General features: G+C 33.6%; 1 protein-coding gene across 11 annotated transcripts in view; it reads right to left on the bottom strand.

The window, feature by feature from the left end:
• Window positions 1-21,540, bottom strand: part of VPS13B (vacuolar protein sorting 13 homolog B) — a 780,541-nt gene that overhangs the window by 355,578 nt on the left and 403,423 nt on the right. For 6 of the 11 annotated variants that reach the window (XM_070477337.1, XM_070477338.1, XM_020914637.2 and 3 more), the window contains 4 exons: window positions 11,289-11,460; window positions 10,596-10,710; window positions 8,003-8,144; window positions 4,452-4,860 (listed from right to left, as the gene is read on the bottom strand). In XM_070477337.1, the coding sequence (XP_070333438.1) occupies window positions 4,452-4,860; window positions 8,003-8,144; window positions 10,596-10,710; window positions 11,289-11,460 (838 nt within the window). Of the gene's footprint in view, window positions 1-4,451; window positions 4,861-8,002; window positions 8,145-8,706; window positions 8,774-10,595; window positions 10,711-11,288; window positions 11,461-21,540 lie in introns of those variants that run through there. The other 5 variants (XM_020914641.2, XM_070477339.1, XM_070477344.1 and 2 more) reach the window with 3 other exon arrangements.

Consider the following 21,540-nt stretch of genomic DNA (forward strand, 5'->3'; position numbering starts at 1 on the left):
TTAATTATGATTCTTTAAACTGAATTAAAAAAAAATTTATCACATGTTCCCATGTTACAAAGCTAAACAATTCTATAAGCCATTGGCTAATTCAATGTCTTTTTAAAAAATTATTTGGAGTAAAGAGCATTTTTGGATGCCCTAATTAATTTACATTAAATTTTATTTCCTCTTTCCCCACAGATGAGTCTACTGCAGTAGCTGTTCAAAATTGTTTAAAAATTGTTAACAACATAAAATTTTCTGGGTTTTGAAGAAAACATATAGTAAAATTCATAATTTCTTTCAAAGAACTATCATCTGCCACAATGGAACAGAACAGGACTGGCTGCAAGACCTCAGGAATATCCTGAACAGAACATGCCTACAAAGGCATACAATCCATATTTCCCAAACTGTGGTGCCCAAAGAATGCAAAAACTAAGAGATTATTTCCAGCTGCTTCGACAAAACACTTGGTATGGTCTGACTTAGATTAGTCTAAAAAAGAAAGTCAGAATTAGGAAAATCAGACAAAATAAGAAGAAAGATATTCAGCAAGGAAAGGAAGGAACCAGAATAAGATGTATATAAGGGAGAGGCAAAATGGCAGGGGATGGGGAAAGACAACAAAGGGGGAAGAAAGAGATGGTCTATCATAATAAATATCAGCATGTGAATGCTACAACACAGATGATATTTTAAAATGTCCACAGCAAAAAAGATCAAATTGAAAACTACTTCTCATGAAGCTGCACTATTTTCAAATGACTAGAGGTCTGGCTTGATTATAGGTCCTTATACTATGAAAACTGTTTACATTTCACAGATCCTACATTTTATGTCAGGCTTATCAAACAGTTTCATGTGGGTAAAACCTCTGATTAAGCAGAAGGCATCAATTAAATCAATAAACAGTAAGCCTGGAGAATAGACCATACCACAAAAGTGCGATTAGTGTACTTACTAACTGTTCTTCCAGGCTACAGATATTACCCACCATATGAAAGTCTAAAATGTAACAAAACACTGCAGTAAATGAGGTACATATGGAAGAAAAATGACGTCCTTGGTGTTACATACAAAGCCAGATCCAAGAACAGAATTCTTTTTCTGTTAGAGCCAAAAGTATTCTCACTAGATTAAACTGACTACGAAGTTATATAGTAATAATAAAAAGCATTTAAATATCATTCATGAACTAAATTAAAATAATCAATTTTATTACAGAAAGTATTCAGCTTATCAAAATGTATCTGGAGATATAAGAAAACTAGTAAAAACAGGTATTTATATAAGAAAGTGCCTTGAGTCATGTCTTTAGTTACTTGATAGCTGGGGGGAAAAAACAAAACAAAACAAGCTTCCCTTTTTTGGTTTATTTCACCTGTATTTAATAGTCAGACCAAATGAGGAAATGTTCCCTCTAGAAGCATTTTCAACATGAAAATGAATGCCTTCCTTCTTTGCTTTAACCGTATGTTTAAAAATTTAGCCTCATGAGGAACTACTCACTCCAGAAGACTCATACCAGATCCAAAAAACAGCCCTCTGTTATGAAAAAAATAGCTTAAGCTGGAAGTCAAACACCTGTAGATTCAGAATCTTGATAATAATTGCGCAATAAAGCAAGCAGTATTCAAGTCGAAAACCAGACTTTAATATAACTTCTTTAAATATTAGAATGTTAAATATATTTTTCTTATTATTAACTGAATTTTACAGATGAACTATTAGAAACTTGTACATTTCATGTAAATTGAAACATACATCTGAAAGATTTTATCTTTTCTTGAGGCAAGAGAGTACGTATTGAAAATGAAAAGGCTAAGAACAAATCTGAAATTATGAGCTTGATTAAGTAACCAAAAGCTTAAAAGAGCAGAATTTTCATGAAATTGTCAGACAATATCAGGCTGTTTTTCATAACTAAGATTTTTCAATTCAATATGAAACAGAAACATTTTAGAGACTTCAATTTTCCTTTAAGATTCTCAGTATAAACTCTATATAATAAAACATCTAAAGTCTCAAAGGTATTTCAACTTGCCACTGCAATGTTAAACTTTTATAAAGCCACAACTATAATGAAAACCTCACATAAAGCTATCAACAAAAGGTACTATTAGTTTTTGCCGTATTTTCAGCTGAAGACACAAAGAAGGTTCAATAATATATAACCCAGTTATTATGTACATTAATGGGAAATACAGTTGCATCCAGTTTGCCAATAATCTCTGACAGACAGACACAAACTGCTTGGAGATAGTTTTATAGTTTCTGCTAAGAAGTATGAAATAGCAACATTGCAGTATGCTATCACACTCAATAAGACATAATTTACATTCAGTTTAATTAATCTGATTAAAAATATTATGATCATTTGAATGAGATTAGTAATGAAGAAAGATAAAGTGCCCCAAAAATCTAATATAATATGTCAAGACAATGGAATTTTTGACAAACATTTATTTTATATATATATATATATATATATATATATATATATATATATATATATTGTGGATAGGCACATGTTTTGGCAATTCATAGTATCTCAGATACAGATATGAGAATAGGTATAAGCAAAGATATCCATGCTGATATAAATACAGGTGTACACACAGACACACACACAGAGGCAAATGGCAAAAAAAAAAAAAAAAGAAAAGATATGTGCAATACAATGCAGGTCAAACAACAGGTTTCACACACAGAGTTCTTAATAAATGACTAAGAACAGACGAGCAACTCTTTAGGAAAAAAGTATACTTTGCATTAATGAGACTGACAAAAGACCAAAAAGTGTGACAGGACTCTATTACAATGACAGCAAGGAAACAGTATAAACTGGTCAGGCAATTTATAGAAGGGCATTTTGACATCCCTTAATATTTTTAAGGTAGATACCCTTTGATCTAGCAATCTTTTTGCTAGAAATTTATTCTATATATACTCACCCAAGTCATGAAAAATACCAGCAAAAGGTGTTTATTACACAAAGTGTTCATAGAAGCAAAGGATCAAAATTAACCAAAAGTCCACAGAGAAATGTGGCAGACAGTATTTTCCAAAGATGACTGTAGCAGCAAGATCCCATCCCTAACTTCCACCTCATATGCTCTTATTCAAGGTTACATGCTTAGCAGGTACTTCAGGGTCAGAATTTTGAAATCATACCTTAAAAATCCCACCACAAGCAGCACCAAAAAAGAACAAAGGAGCTTGAAAAATAAACTAGAAAGAGTCTAGAAATATTCTATAATTACAACCAATTGAAGATTTTCCTAGTTATAGCAAGGAAATGGGAAATTTAAAGCAGTATCAACAAAACTGTGTGATATACAGTATTCATTATAAAACTTAACTAAATGTTCATAAAACAATAAGCCAACAAACAAAACAAATATACACACAAAGGAGATAAAGCTTTTCCTTTCCCTCCCTTTTCTCAAACAGCCAGATGAGTATCCTTTTGGACATCTATACAAATCAATGAAACACAGAACCTGTTTTGATAAACCACCACTGAGTATGACAGTAAAATGAGGCTAGGGTCAACCAATGAAACTCCTGACCTCTGTCTATTGTGAAGGTGCTTGCACACAGGTTCCACGACCTTTACTAAGAGGGAACTCCCTTCGCGCTTCCTGTTGACTCAACTATGCGTGCACAACACTATCAATCAGAAAATACTACAAATCCTGCGCTCGTCAAAAGAGCTTCAAAGCAGATTGGTCGTTAATCAAGATCATAGAATTCTCAACAAAGAACTGCCATATAAGCCAGCAATTGAACCTTGAGGTACATATCCAAAAGAATCAAATATGAGCTTGAACAGACAATTGTATATAGCAGCATTACTCACAATATCCAACCCAATAGTAGGAACAATCCAAATGTCTGATAGATTAATGGATTAAAAAAATGGGGTATATCCATACAATAGATACTATTCTGCCATAAAAATAAATGAAATTATGATACATGCTATACAACACAAATGGACCCTGAAAACATTATGCTAAGTGAAATAAGCCAGACACAAAAGGACAAATATTTTCTGATTCAACTCATATGAAATACCTACAACAGGCAAATTCACAGAGACAGAAAGTAAGCAAGGGGGAGTTATTCTTCAGTCTGTAAGGTACAGAGTTACTGTTTGGGGTGATGAAAACATTTTGGAGATAGGAAGTGGGAATGGCTACACAAGATTGCCAATATAATTTATGCCATTAATGCAGTATGTGGAGTGTTGGCTAATTTTTTAAAGCAATTTTTAGTTATCTTAGGTATATAGAACACAATATTGGAGTTCAATAAAAGAAATGATAGAATGTATAAGCTTTATCAACAAAAGACGTAAAGAAAAACATCTCTTATTCTAGTAATCAGCAGAGTCAGAAACATACACAATATTTAAAAGTTATTTAAAGAAAGACTGGAAAAAAAAATTCTGAAGAGAATACCTTCAATACTTGGCTGCATTTCTTCTGTTTTCGGAACAAAAATTCTGATTACACTTGTGTTGATATAAATCAAAGGTAAATTGCGTGAAGTCAATGTATGGGTCCTCATGGGCTGACCAGGAGATTTTCTTTTCTCTTTTTGGGTCCTTGGCACTTTTGCTTGAAATATACTTGCAATCGCATTAAGTAAAGGAAAACAAAGGACAATATCAAAGGCTTGTGCTGAAAGAAGTATTTCATGAAGAAAATGAGGGGAACCATCTGTTAAACCTTCAGATAACTTATGAAAACTTCTTCGCTCATTTCTTGATGTTAACTTGTGGCGAACATTTTTTGTTACAGCTTTTGTGTATGTTAAAGACAGAAATCCATGCTGCTGATGAGAGCCATCTAGAAGCTTTGCAGTTGTCTGTTCCAGAAAGAGGAAATCACAATACATATTTTATTCAAAGAAAAAAAAAAAGAATTTGAAAGCAGAAAACAATCTAGGTTGGTACTATAATCTTTTGTTATGTCCATGTTTTTTTATCCCATGATTGATCAGATGTTAAATAAAAAAATAAAAACACACTTCTTGACGAGCACAATTCTCTAGACAAGGCAAAAGCCTCTAAGACTCAGAATGACTGAACTCAGGTTAGGAATCCTGGGTTGTAGTTCTAGATCTTGAGAGAGGTAATTAACCTCTTTGTGTCTGTTTCTATAATTTCTACATTTTCTACAATATTCAGAATTTGGAACAGATCATATATAAATTTATCTTTTCGTTCTTGATAACTTTTCATTAAGAGTAGCAATATGCTGTCATAATTTGGGTCAGACAGGGTTTATTTATGAAAGCAAAATTTAAATAACCATGTTTGTGTTTTCATTTGCGATCAACAACCTGAAAAGCTGATTGACTTCACTTGACTTAACATTTTTAAAAATAGTTTTTCCTCTGTAATCTCACTAATGTATATGAAGAGCCCATAAGAAGAGCATCACTGATATCACACTTTGATAACTGAATTAACCATTTAATGCATATAAAGAGAAAACTGTATCACAAGACAAAAATATCTTTCTTTTAGAACTTGCCCATTTTCGGGGACTATCATATTGTTTATAAAATCTACCTAACAACTCTCTTTCAACTCATATTCCCTGGGTTTAATACCATATTAAGAGATATAAACATCTGATTGAGACTGAAAACTATATCAAAACAACTTCAGTACTTTTGACAAAACTTTTCCAATAAGCTTATATTCAAATTGAACACTATAAAATTATAGTAAAAGACCATACTTTTAAAGGTAAAGTAAAACATGTAATTTGATTTTCTCAACATATGAAAAGGATATTTTTGAGAAAAGTTTTCCTAAACCAATTAATGTCCATAAAATTCTATTTTGCAAATTAATCAAAATATAATTACTCAAAATACAACCCCTCTTCCCAAGGCTTGATGAAGATGTTTAGTTACTGGAGTTCAAAGAGTGATTTAAGAGAGGAAGTGAACTGAGGAAGAATGAAAAAGAAGGAAATAGATTCACATAAACAAGAAAAAAGTGAGAAGGAGCAAAGCAACAATGTGTCAGAGCCCAGGATATTCCACCATCAGTAAACCTCTCCTACTTCTATTTTCTGCCTCTCATTTTGTTGCCTATCACACAATGAGAAGAAAATAGTATGAAACTCAGTGCTCTGTTAATTTTGTTTTAAATTTGGATTTTATAGTGAAGAAAGGCAAGATAAAATTTACCTTTACAAAAGTATCTCAAAATCAATTTTTTGACCATTAAAAAAAGCTGGGAAAGTAAGCATTAAATAGATATGCAATATAATCACTTTTCATATAACTGTCCTGCCCTCAGAACATTTTTTACTTTGTCCAACGTTCTCACTGCATTTTATCTTATTTCCCTCTCTTTTGGCTTTCTACACTCAAAACAAAAGGAAATACGGTAAAACAAGAAAAAGTGATTGAAACCTTATCACTATGATGCTGAACTGCAGGCAACTGTAGATGGACAAGGGTGCTGTTGTTGGCCACAACGGAAGAGGCCACAGCAACACTGTCTCTAGGTGTCTCAACTGGGAATTAAGAGTGTGGAGGGGTAGAACCAACCACTAATCTAGATAACCCACCTCAAATCTTAATTAATGGCAACATTTGAATCCTGGAAATAGTATAAAAGGTGTTTGAAAGTATAAATATTTTGATTTGGTAAAGATATTTTGAAACATGTTGACTATAGGTATTCTTAAAAGGTAAATACCCATGAGAGAAAGTATGTTGAAGTGCTACATTCCTAACTGCACTATTAAGATGAAGGAAAAAACTTAAAGAATGAATGAATACTAGCTGGAATTGAGACAATATAAGTATTACTTTTCATACAGTAATAACATTTTATACTACTTAAAATGAAGGACCAACGATAGTTATTCAAATGTTAAGAAAATTCAAAATTTAGAAAAATTGATAAAATTCTAAAACGCACTAACAATAATTTTGGTTTTCTTTCATGAATACATGTTAAAATTGTTAAGAAAGTTTCTCATGGATGCTAATGAACATTTAAAGAGAAGAAAATAAATCTAAACATAACGTCCATTGATACAAAGGCCACATTTAGGGATAATTTTTATCCAGACTAGTCTAGAAAAAATTCAAAAATCAAATCAGAAACTAGTATTTGCTATGCAATGACAGTGTTAAACATTAAATCTAAGAACACAATTATTTAAAATATTTGGCTAATTTTTACACTTTATTTTTAAAGGCATATGTCTTAATTCCGTCTAAGCTAAAAAAAAGGGGGAAATAAATACTAGTTTTCAGATGCTGAGAAAATATTTAATAACGTTTGCTCATTTAATAGTTTCGTAAGAGGATTTCTATTAGCATTGTGAAAATCTACTCTTAATATTTAAAATTTACATGTATTTTTATTGACTTAAAAATACCATTTAAAAGAACTAGTTTAATGACATATTCAGATATTTTGTACCACCAGGGGAAAAAAAAGTTCTAAACTTCTAAAACCCACTGGTATACAGTCTAGTGTTCTTCTTTCATTTAGTAATTGACAGATGTACAACCTTGTCCAGATTTAAGAGGCACCAAATAAATAAGGCACTTGGAGTTAGTTCTGAGAAGGAAACGGCATAATAATAGGGGGAAAAAGCAGTGCAAGGAAGAATCATAAAAGGAATGACGAAAGCAGTATGGTCAACTCTTGATCAGTCAGTATGTGTACAACTTAACAAATGTACATAACATCCCACTTTGATTTTCCAATGATGATGATAAAATTAGTTTATATTCAGTAAACCAGAATGACAAACAGCATATTCAAGTACCCCAGAAACAAACTGGATTACAGTGAAAACAGCCTATGATTTAAGAATACATAATAGCAACTGAACTGAATAGTTCATTTACAAAGTGAATGATACAGAGGAAGATAAAAATCAAGAGTTGACTCTATGGATAGTTCCATTCCTTCTCTGGGTTCCTGTTAATGGGAGTTCTGTAGCATAATTTTAAAATGAGTTCTTACAGAAGGAAAGAAGCCAGAGCAATTACTGAAAGGGTCCTGCTTGCTGATGGGTCGAACCAACAAGGTGCGTCTGTTCAGCTTGTCAGTACAGGAAAGGAAGACACCTCCACATTGCCCCAGAGACCAACACTCTTCCCCAAGGCTTGAGGTGATGGACAGGAGCAAAGAAGGTGAAAAGACAAAAAGCAATAAAAGCCGTAAGCAAAAAAAAAAAAATCTGGACAGTTTCAATTTTGCTCAAGTCTGCAAAGGTTTAGGTTTGAGCCACTGCTAGGTATGGCCTCTGTCTGCATCATCTTCTGCAAAAGCATTGTTAATGAAAGTAAACAAAATATTGTTGCCTTAAGTGTAAATGACTACTTTTAATTTACAATAAAGGACAATCCAACATGAACTTACTTATGAATAGGAAAAACTTCTAGATGGTCAACATACTAATACATTAATGACACAGTATATTAATAAAAGCAATCCTACCTTGATCTTATTAAAAATTTACTTAATTGGTATAACAGGAAAATAGTTACAAAACACAAGCAACTTAAAGGAATAGTTTTACTTTGTTATGTAATGTTGGAAGAATAGGTCAAAAACAATTTACTGATCTCTAATTCTTGTAACCATTAGTCCCACTGCATGAAAGAACAAAGATAAACAGTTTATAATATATGTTTAAAAAGTCATAATTACTAAATGAGTCTCACCACAGGTTTTTCTTTGCACTGTAGAAATACTCCTTCAAAATGTCCTGACTGCCAACCTTCCCCTGGCCTGGAAAACATAAGTTCACCTTATCTGTTCTCTTCAATTTTTCTGAGTTAAGAAATTGAGCATATATAACTATTTCAAGTAGTTATGATGTAAGCAGTACTACACTGAACTAAAACGTGAAACTGACAAAGCAATCAATAGAACAATTCACATTAGCACCACACCCTGGTAGTTCTGCAGAGAGCATCTGTCTTAATAGTAAATTATGTATTTACCAAGGTTATTTTTCTATCTCATTCATGTGACTCTGGGCTCCCCTGGTGGCTTAGACTCCAGTATTCTTGCCTGGAGAATCCCACGGACAGAGGAGTCTGGCAGACTACAGGTCGAGGTGTCGCAAAGAGTCAGACATGACTGAGCAACTTACACACGAGCACATGCGACTCTAAGGTCCATAAGGGTGTGGTGTATGTTTATTTCTGTTCAACACTATATCCCTAGTGCTTAGTATAGTGCTTGGAATATAATATACACTTTAATAAACATTTTGATTAAAAGAATGAATAAACTAAATATTTAAAACTTACATAAAATTAACAGCAAAATCATTGATGATCTATAACATAAATTGTAATATTCACATAAGCAAGAAATTATTTCAGCAATAAAATAAAATTCACATATATTTGCTAGGATCATTTTGATACGGAGATATACCATTCAAAAGGAACTGAACCACCCCATTATCAAAAATCGATCACTGATTCACTGTTACCCCAACAAAAACAATTATCATATACTTGGTAAAATAATACTATTATAACAGGTCTTAATATACACCCAGCAAAATATTCTGACCATCACAATTTTGATAGAATTTTTGGCTTTGACAGAGTTGAGAGTTATTTACATGAGTGATATATATAATAAATAATAAAAACTCAAAGGCTTTTAATATAGAATTAGAAATCTCGTTAAAAAGACTTCGGTTTTTAGAGTATATAATGCATCAATAAAGGTACAGAAAAAACGTGTACTTCTGAAGACACTTAATTGTTGATGAATATATATGAATCTAGGGAAAAAAAAGGACTTTAAGGCTGTTTCTTTGCCAAAATACTGTGAAAATGAAAATATGATGCTGTTTAGAAAACAGTTTTTAAAAACTATATGTGAGTTTTACAGTATACGAATCATATTTCAATTATTAAAAAAAACATTCCAGGGTACTGTTATAAAGCAAAAAAGCCCAAAAGGCATCTGTATTTTCATTTGGGAAAACTTGATGATAAATTGTTATATATATCTTTATGAAAGTATCTAAAATTTTATTTTTTTACTACCATCATTCATTATTATAAACAAATGATACTTATTTATAATCTCCTTTTGGTAGAAATTTCTTAGGAAGGAAAAATATGGTTATAGGAACATCTATTAATGCCACAGGTACATTAGGCCTCTGTGACTTAAGTCCTCAAAGCTGTAAGGAACACGAGAAGCTGCTCCACTTCTATAATGATGTAGGGAGTGGGTGAGAAGTACACAGCAAAAATCAAAGCCATGAGCTGTTTCCCAGGCATCTTCGCAAATATACAACATGCACAACAAACTGTGAAGTGGTTAGTAAAAGCAGCTTATTTCATTTAATGTGACAAGGTAGATATTTATGAACAGATTTGCCCTCTTATAAAATAAAACTTTGTTATATTCCATATATGAATGATACTAAGTAAAATTAACTAATATATCTGTTAAGAACCATCTTTGGGAATATCTACAATATTCTTTAAAATAACTAATCAAATTAAAATATAAAATTTATTTTATAGACTTTGGTCAAAGAAAATAGTTTTTCCCATATTCATTATTCATTACTTACTTGCTTCTATAGTGATCAATATTGAAACTTTCTATTTTACATTTCACTTTAGTGTACACATCCTGGACATCTATTGAAGCACTGAGATCTTCTAGTTCGCTGACCATACAAAGTTCTGCAAAAGGAAACAAATACTAAATTAGTACAGGGCTCACAATCAACATAAAAACTTTCAATTTTACATTTATTGTTGCCATATATATCCTTGACATGTACAGAGGGACTGAGTTTCCGTTCATTAACCACATAAAAGTCCACAATAACCAGCAAAATTAATATTAATATATGCATCAAAATTAAGATAGGATACTTATTTCAAAATAAGGGAAATACCAGTTAATGTATTGTTACATCTAGCATCAGGCAACAATCTCTGCAATATTTTCAGTGATATGATCACTAAAGTACAAATACAGTTAAAATAATATGTTTTATATTGGTGACTTTTACCACAATAAAAAAAAAAAAGAAATTACCTCATGGCTTTTGAAGTGAATTTTAACACAAACAAGAAAGAACTGAGGTAACAGCAGCAGCAGCAGGCACCACGTTAGTAGTGCTAATAGAAACCACTTGAATTAGATCTAATGATGTTTGATTTAAATGACAATGATTAAATAAAACAAGGTCTCCAATTTCTTCTAAAAACAGTGTTTAATATTTTATCTGTAGAGTAGAAAAGTAACCCTATACCTATGCCTTTATTGTCAGGATCTGGAGCAAAGAGCTTTACAGTAATTTTGGGGAGCACCCACTGCATCCACAGACTAACTCGACCACTGGATCCACCAATGTTACTTGTAGTCTGTTCCAAGGTAACAGAATCTGAGAATGGTGAATCATCAACAGCTTGTACAGAATCTCCCTGGGATAAGAAATAACAACAATAATAGTTTTTAAATTGAATAAATATAAGTAAAAATTTACCATTTAAGTAAATATAAAGATAAATAATATTTACATAATATTAAATGTTTATATTTATAAAATACTTATATAAATATATATATAAGTAAAAATTTACCATCTGCAATTATTCCTTATAATTTATATATGATAATGCAATCACCTAAGTGCTTAAATATAATGCCAATAATATAAACATAGACTAATCATATCATTTTCATAGTTTCAGTGTACATGCATGCCATTCCAGTTTCCTCTAATCAAGTTAGGATCATACTAATGAATATTTTCTTACAGAATAGCTATAGCCAAGGGCAAAATCTGGCTCTATTTTTGGAAATAAAGTTTAACTACCTCACAGTCACATCACTCATTTCTCTACTGCCTATGACTACTGTTTAGCAGAGATATGTAGTTGCTTTAGGGATGCTGTGATCCAAAGCCTACAATAGTCACTATCTTGCCATTAAATGTCTGCCTACCCCTACTAAGGCGCATTTATGTATGAATCTACAATAACCATAGAAAAATATGGCATAATTAGCATGATTTAAAAAACAGCAAAGCATATATCATGCCTCACATGGTTTAATAGTAAAAGGACTTTTAAAGTTAGCAGATTCAGTGCCAGATTTTTTAAATGACTTATGTGGTTAGAAGTCTCTTAATTAGAGGTAGAGAACATAAGCTTATTCAATTCAACAAATACATAATGAATTCCAGTTATGTATAAGGTCCTAAATTTGGTACTAACAAACTTTCTGAAAAATGTCTGTTGGGTGGTTTTTTTTTTTTTTCTTTTAATCTTTTCAACAGTTGAAAATAAATCCTGGTTTGAAGATAAAGAGCTTCAGTCTCAAAGGTAGGAAGAGATTGGTGCCTGAGAGAGTGATCACTCATGGATTACCTAATTAAGGATTTAGGTTTTTAAAATCCCAACCTTGCTGTCCATTGAAAACATTCAAAACAACTTGACAGCCTAAATCCATTCTCTGTGAACTGATCAAATACACCATAGCATGCTTGCTTAAAGATGTATATATATTTAAATACTAGTTACATGCATTTAAGCTTAGTTTGGCAGGCAACATGATGTACTAGGATAAGGACTTCAGACACTAGTCATGTAATTTGACCTCTCAGAATTTGTTACCCCCTGCTTCAAAATGGTTATTAGAATGATATTTATCTCTCAGAGTTAAGATTAAATAAGAACATGAAAGAAAAGTGGTTACATATAATGCATAATTCATAAATAGCATGTACAATTATCACCATCAAGTGGACTACTTTAGAAACTGATACAATCCTATAGAATTTGGTATGCTATACCTTCTTGACTTCTCATTCTGTCATATTTATAACTTCAGCACATTTCCTTTGCCATAAACATTCAATCTGTAACACTTAGTTGATGCTTCAAGTGTCTAAAAAAAATATCCACTTCCAACGCTAAGGATTCATGACCAGTAGTGAACTATCAGCACAAACATCCCTTAACATTTAATAGAAGACAATACAAAATACTCCTTTTTATGGGTAGTTTTTTGGAGTAGAAGCCACTAATCTCTTAGCCACGGCATGAGACAGCCCCTAAGAGAAGAGACAAGTAAAACTTCTTACAAAACCAATGACCCTATGTTTGTTACCACAGACATGACCTCTATGCAGGTATAGTAACGACCTATATAAAATTTTTCCCTTGACCTCAGTTCTACAACAACTCTCAGTCAGAAAAAATTCAATTTCCTTGAATCTCCGAAAGGAAATCAAATAGAGAAAATTTTCACAAAACAACAGGCAAATGTTTACTAGGCACCAAACACAGCAAAGCAAGTGTCCTGTGATTTAGTGTGACAGAAAATTATAGTCTTAATATCTGAATACAGTATAACCATTATTTGTTCAATTACACCAAGAAAAGCAAACTGCTCATTGTTGGTGATGCTTTCATCTAAATGTTTTTCCCAAAATCAGTGGTCCTAAATCTACTAAAATTGAAATTTCTAGAATTTGAGAAGCTATATACCAATGCAGATTTTTTGTTAGCTGTCTACAGTAACACAACGTCTAATGAAAAGCACAAACTAATCCCAGAGAAAGATACATTTTACAAAGTCAAATTCAGTAAAAGACTACATAATGTAGTCAGTATGTCTTTCTCCATGAATTGGTTCTTCGAGCACAAGAACTCATAGATTAAATTCTCCCTCGAACACTTAGAAGAACACTATAACCTCAAGAATGGAAATTACAGGGGGGAAAAAAAATCTCAAATCAACAAGACCTTGATTTTTAACACTACTAAGTATATTGAGCAGGAATGCTAAGAAAACTGTGGCTTCAAATTTAATAAGCAAGCACTCCTAAGGGAGAGTTTTGGTCTCCTTCTTCATGTAGTTTCAGTTTTCATTTTGGATTTACAACATATCGTGTGGAATTGTTAAATATGTCTGTGCATTCATTTTCTGCTCAATTTCTAACTTTACAGCAAAAATTGAGTCAGAATTGGAGATGCTGAACTATTTTCCCATAGGTCTTTATGCCAAGGTTTAAAATACACAGTTCAATTCTTTCACCATTTCGTTGCAAACTGACCAAAATACTGAGTTTATTTTGCTAGATGAATTTATCTTTGTTCATCTGGAAGAGCAAACGCTTCAGCTCTTTATCCTTGGCCTGTTTCAGAGCTCAGGGATGATCAGGCTTCTGGCTACACTGCTGCTCCCTTATCAAAATAACTCCAGCATTCTTGTTCAGTCACAAAACTTCCCAAAGGGCTAAACACTTCCACTGCTGTTTGAACTTAAGTCAACGGCACCAAGTGGCCTGCTGTGGTTTCCACTACCTATGCTTTCATCATTCCAATGTGAAGGGTGGGAAAAATTAACCGTTTTTAAGCCCAGTACTTAAGCCTGTCACTCATATTTATCCCTCTACCACCACTCAGATCAGTATTCACGAGGCTAGGACTATATCCACTGAAAAGTATATTGCTCTTTATCAACCTGTCAACATAAAAAGAACGGCACAGTGTTTAAAGTATAAGTCATCACAGGATCATACAATCAAATACTTCTCTTCTACTTAATACAAACAATTGTCAGGAGTGAGCTTTCTTAAACCAGATTCATTTATAGTGAATTCTTTATAGTCAAAGTAATTTAAAAATAATAATAATTTTGACCTTACTTAGAAAGAGATACCTTAGTGTTTTTAAATTTTATACACTTTTGGAATGCAAATAAATAACTAGATGTGTAAATATACATATATATATTATAAATAAGCACAACAAATCTAAGGTGACTTCAGATTAATAGGTTATATTTGTATAATAAAACTATTTGAATTAAAAAAAAAAGCCAACAGTTGAAAACTTAAGAGACATCTTCTAGGACTTCCCCAGTGACTCAGAATCCACCTATAATGCAGAAGATATGGCTTCGATCCCCGGGACAGGAAGATCCCCTGGAGGAGGAAATGGCAACCCATTCCAATATTCTTGCCTAGAAAATCCAATGGACGGAGGAGCCTTGCAGGCTACAGACTATTGTGTCACAAAGAGTCAGACAGGACAGCATGAGCTATAGACATCTTCTGGCATGATTATTTTGAAATGACAAAAGCGTTAACAACAAAATATTGTGCTGATTTATATGAGAAGATTAAACAATAAACTGAAATATGTATTAACTTGGTTTTTTCAATAGCTATTCAATTAATTAGATGATATTTTAAATGCTAGAATTCCTACAGTTTAAATAACATTTTCATCCTAAATGTTAAAGATAAAATCATTTAAAGACAAACATTTAATGAAATAAATTTATTTTGAGGAAGAAATTTAAAACTACTATGAGACATTCTTAAAACAGTATTTGAGTAACAAAGTTCAAAATAAATTTCCTTTCTAAAAGTTTGTCAAAAATAGTAGCTGGAGGTAGATTACTGCTTAGGTTGCCTGCACTTAAATAACTGAAAAACTAACAACAGTTTTGCTATATTAGTTGATACCAAACAACTTCTCTTTTTGTTTTTTGGAGAAACACTGACATATAGTAGTTTCAGGTATAAAACATAATGATTCTACATTTATATATGTTGTGAAATGACTATAGTAAATCTTGTTATCATCAATTTTCACACAGTCATAAATTATTTTTCTTGTGATGAGAACTTGTAAGATCTATAACTTTCAAATATTCAATACAGTATTATTAAATATAATTACCATAGTGTACATTACATCACTATAGCTCATTTATTTTATAACTGGAAATTTGTACCTTTAGACCACCATCAATCATTTTGTGCCCCAAACCCAAATTTTCACTTTGGATTTAACTGACAATAAATGCATTTTAAATAATTACTTGAGTCTATTAATCACTTCATGATGGATTTTTTCTGGAAATATATATATTTATAACTGAAGTACAGTTGATTTATAATACTATATTAATTTCATGTATACAATATAGTGATTCAATATTTTATAGATTATACTCCATTTAAAGCTATTATAAAATACAGTCAATATTTTATATGACTTTAAGATTTCAACATTAGTGGTTAATCTGTCAATTTTTACCTTTCTTGAACTCTAAAATCAATATTCTAGCATTTATTCAGCATTCCATATTTTTCTAAAGCTTCAAAATTGTTTCTTTAAAATGCTCAACATCACTCATTATCAGAGAAATGCAAATCAAAACAACAATGAGGTACCATTATACGCCAGTCAGGATGGCTGCTATCCAAAAGTCTACAAGCAATAAATGCTGGAGAGGGTGTGGAGAAAAGGGAACCCTCTTACACTGTTGGTGGGAATGCAAATTAGTACAGCCACTATGGAAAACAGTGTGGAGATTTCTTAAAAAGCTGGAAATAGAACTGCCATATGACCCAGCAATCCCACTTCTGGGCATACACACTGAGGAAACCAGATCTGAAAGAGACACCTGCACCCCAATTTTCATTGCAGCACTGTTTATAATAGCCAGGACATGGAAGCAACCTAGATGCCCATCAGCAGACGAATGGATGAGGAAGCTGTGGGACATATACACCATGGAATATTACTCAGCCATTAAAAAGAATTCATTTGAATCAGTTCTAATGAGATGGATGAAACTGGAGCCCATTATACAGAGCGAAGTAAGCCAGAAAGATAAAGACCATTACAGTATACTAACACATATATATGGAAATTAGAAAGATGGTAACGATAACCCTATATGCAAAACAGAAAAAGAGACTCAGATGTATAGAACAGACTTGTGGACTCTGGGAGAAGGCGAGGGTGGGATATTTCAAGAGAACAGCATTGAAACATGTATATTATCTAGGGTGAAACAGATCACCAGCCCAGGTTGGGTGCATGAGACAAGTGCTCCGGCCTGGTGCACTGGGAAGACCCAGAGGGATTGGGTGGAGAGGGAGGTGGGAGGGGGGACCGGGATGGGGAATACATGTAAATCCATGGCTAATTCATTTCAATGTATGACAAAAACTACTGTAATGATGTAAAGTAATTAGCCTCCAACTAATAAAAATAAATGGAAAAAAAAATGCTGTGGATAAAGATGACATTTCAAAGATATACATAAATACAAGAAAGTTAAAATGAAAAAAATGGTTAATGGTTTGCCTAAAATTACAACTTAATTGGAGAGATTTAATTTCATCAACACAATGTTTGTTGTTCTTTAGTTGCTAAGTTGCGTTCCACTCTTTTGTGACCTGATGGACTAGCCTGTCAGGTGCCTCTGTCCATGGGATTTCCAGGGCAGAATGTTTGGAGTGGGTTGCCATTTCCTTCTCTAGAAGATCTTCCCAACTATACCTATTCATAATAGCTGTCTGTCCTATTACACTTTCATGGAAAAAACTGAAAATCCAGATTCAAAATTAACATTTTATATAATTAGGACAGCTTTCATTATAGTTTATGTATTTACGCTATAAGGGAAATATGCGAATATGTATGTATTTGTGTACTACATGTACATTTGCTTTGTGTGTGTGTGTGTGAGAGAGAGAGTGTGTGTGCCCTTAGTAGAGCCCGACTCTGTGGTCCAATGGACTGCAGGCCACCAGGCTTTTCTGCCCATGGGATTTTCCAGGCATGAATACTAGAGTGGGTTGACATTTCCTTCCACAGAAGATCTTTCTGACCCAGGGATCGAACCCACATGTCCTGTGTCTCCTGGAGATGTTAGCAAGCAGATTCTTAACCACAGTGCCGCCTAGTTGTCATTAAAAACAAATTATCAAAATACTAGCACTTTTATTATAATTTTTTCATTGCTTTTTTTTTCCATTTATTTTTATTAGTTGGAGGTTAATTACAATATTGTAGTGGTTTTTGCCATACATTGACATGAATCAGCCTTGGAGTTACATGTGTTCCCCATCCCAATCCGCACACACACACACACCGCCCCCCCCCCCCACCAACTCCCTCTCCATCCCATCCCTTTGGGTCTTTCCAGTGCACCAGCCCTGAGCACTTGTCTCATGCATCCAACCTGGGCTGGTGATCTGTTTCACCCTTGATAGTATACTTTTTTTAAAGCTGTTCTCTCTTAACATCCCACCCTCGCCTTCTCCCACAGAGTCTAAAAGTCTGTTTTGTACATCTGTGTCTCTTTTTCTGTCTTGCATATAGGGTTATCGTTACCATTTTCTTAATTCCATATATATGTGTTAGTATACTGTAATGGTCTTTATCTTTCTGGCTTACTTCGCTCTGTATAATGGGCTCCAGTTTTATCCATCTCATTAGAACTGATTCAAATGAATTCTTTTTAATGGCTGAGTAATATTCCATAGTGTACATATACCACAGCTTTCTTATCCATTCATCTGCTGATGGGCATCTAAGTTGCTTCCATGTCCTGGCTATTGTAAACAGTACTGCAATGAACATTGGGGTACACGTGTCTCTTTCAGATCTGGTTTCCTTGGTGTGTATGCCCAGGAGTCAGATGGCTGGGTCATATGGCAGTTCTATTTCCAGTTTTTTAAGGAATCTCCACTCTCTTCTCCATAGTGGCTGTATTAGTTTGTATTCCCACCAACAGTGTAAGAGGGTTCCCTTTTCTCCACACCCTCTCCAGCATTTATTGCTTGTAGACTTTTGGATAGCAGCCATTCTGACTGGTGTGGAATGGTACCTCATTGAGGTTTTGATTTGCATTTCTCTGATAATGAGTGATGTTGAGCATCTTTTCATGTGTTTGTTAGCCATCTGTATGTCTTCTTTGGAGAAATGTCTGTTTAGTTCTTTAGCCCATTTTTTGATTGGGTCATTTATTTTTCTGGAATTGAGCTGCAGGAGTTGCTTGTATATTTTTGAGATTAATCCTTTGTCTGTTTCTTCATTTGCTATTATTTTCTACCATTCTGAAGGCTGTCTTTTCACCTTGCTTATAGTTTCCTTTGTTGTGCAAAAAGCTTCTAAGTTTCATTAGGTCCCATTTGTTTATTTTTGCTTTTATTTCCAATATTCTGGGAGGTGGGTCATAGAAGATGTTGCTGTGATTTATGTCAGAGAGGGTTTTGCCTATGTTCTCCTCTAGGAGTTTTATAGTTTCTGGTCTTACATTTAGATCTTTAATCCATTTTGATTGCTTTGGCTATTTGAGGATTTTTGTATTTCCATACAAATTGTGAAATTATTTGTTCTAGTTATGTGAAGAATACCGTTGGTAGCTTGATAGGGATTGCATTGAATCTATAGATTGCTTTGGGTAGTATAGCCATTTTGACAATATTGATTCTTCCAATCCATGAACACGGTAGATTTCTCCATCTATTTGTGTCCTCTTTGATTTCTTTCATCAGGGTTTTATAGTTTTCTATGTATAGGTCTTTTGTTTCTTTAGGTAGATATACTCCTAAGTTTTTAATTCTTTTTCTTGTAATGGTGAATGGTATTGTTTCCTTTATTTCTCTGTTTTGTCATTGTTAATGTATAGGAATGCAAGGGATTACTATGTGCTGATTTTATATCCTGCAACTTTACTATATTCACTGATTAGCTCTAGTAGTTTTCTGGTAGAGTCTCTAGGGTTTTCTATGTAGAGGATCATGTCATCTGCAAACAGAGAGAGTTTCACTTCTTCTTTTCCTATCTGGATTCCTTTTATTTCTTTTTCTGCTCTGACTGCTGTGGCCAAAACTTCCAAAACTATGTTGAATAGTAGTAGTGAGAGTGGGCATCCTTGTCTTGTTCCTGATTTTAGGGGAAATGCTTTCAATTTTTCACCATTGAGGATAATGTTTGCTGTGGGTTTGTCATATATAGCTTTTATTATGTTGAGGTATGTTCCTTCTATTCCTGCTTTCTGGAGAGTTTTTATCATAAATGGATGTTGAATTTTGTCAAAGGCTTTTCTGCATCTATTGAGATAATCATATGGTTTTTATCTTTCAATTTGTTACTGTGGTGTATTACATTGATTGATTTGCAGATATTAAAGAATCCTTGCATTCCTGGGATAAAGCCCACTTGGTCATGATTTATGATCTTTTTAATATGTTGTTGGATTCTGTTTGCTAGAATTTTGTTAAGGATTTTTGCATCTATGTTCATCAGTGATATTGGCCTATAGTACTTTTAAAGGTACTTTTTATTGTTGGGGTGTTGGAGAAGTCTCTTGAGAGTCCCTTGGACTGCAAGGAGATCAAACCAGTCAATCCTAAAAGAAATCAGTCCTGAATATTCACTGGAAGGACTGATGCTGAAGCTGAAACTGCAATACTTTGGCCACCTGATGTGAATAATTGACTGACTGGAAAAGACCTTGATGCTAGGAAAGATTGAAGGCAGGAGGAGAAAGGGACGACAGAGGATGAGATGGTTGGATGACATCACTGACTCAATGGACATGAGTTTGAGCAAGTTCTGGGTGTTGGTAATGGGCAGGGAAGCCTGGCGTGTTGCAGTCCATGGGGCTGCAAAGAGTCTGACATGACTGAGTGAGTGAACTGAACTGATCTTACAAGCTAAATGGCATAAAGATTTCAAAGAAGATGATTATATAGTCTTTCAGTTTCCTGAACATCTTCCTGAACACAAATTTTCGACAACCTAAAACAGCTGAAATACACTGAAGTATGTTCTTCCAGTGCACAAGTAAAGTCTTACTTTGGGACCATGGTAATAATTACTGTCCCAGGGACATCTTGATATATAGCAAATATTTGCTTCCCCTCTGTGTAATAAGGAATTTTCTCTTCGAAGCAGCAATGAAGTTATGGACTAAATTTCCAGTCCACCTATGTATTATGAAGTGAAGTGAAGTGAAGTCGCTCAGTTGTGTCTGACTCTGCGACCCCATGGATGGTAACCCACCAGGCTTCTCTGTCCATGGGATTCTCCAGGCAAGAATACTGGAGTGGGTTACCATTTCCTTCTCTAGGGGATCTTCCCGACCCAGGGATCGAACCCAGGTCTCCAGCATTGCAGGCAGACGGTTTAACCTCTGATCCACCAGGGAAGCCCATACATATGAGTATGTACATATTCATCCTCCAATTTAAATATCCAATATTATAAATTTCTTTAAGGATAAATGAGTCTTAAATGCTTATTTTTTTAAAAATTCTGAACATTATTAAGTATCTGCATCCGTATTAGCGTGATTATTTTATGGAATAATGAAAAAAAAAGGTTTTGAAGTATCATAGCCCTTTTATGACCTTGGGCAACTTTTCTAAAACCAGTTTGGACAGTGGGCATTATTTATTTTGTATATACAAACTTCATATGCATGTCCATTATAGCTGTATATTTATGCTATGTGAACTCTCTCAAGCAACTCTTTCTCTATTCTGAACTGCAGCTGTATATCTGGAGTCAGCCTGTTGCTTTCCTTTCTCCCACCCTCCATCTCTTTTCCTTCCCTCATTCCTCCCCCACCCTTCCTTTCATCCTTCCTTCCTCCATTCCATCTTGCCATCTGCATGTGTCTCTGACAAAAGGCAACTCAAGGAAGAAAGACTTTAGCAGCTTCTTTAGTATTTTTAG

The sequence above is a fragment of the Odocoileus virginianus genome, chromosome 15, assembly GCF_023699985.2.
Source record: "Odocoileus virginianus isolate 20LAN1187 ecotype Illinois chromosome 15, Ovbor_1.2, whole genome shotgun sequence".
Classification (NCBI taxonomy): Eukaryota; Metazoa; Chordata; class Mammalia; order Artiodactyla; family Cervidae; genus Odocoileus; species Odocoileus virginianus.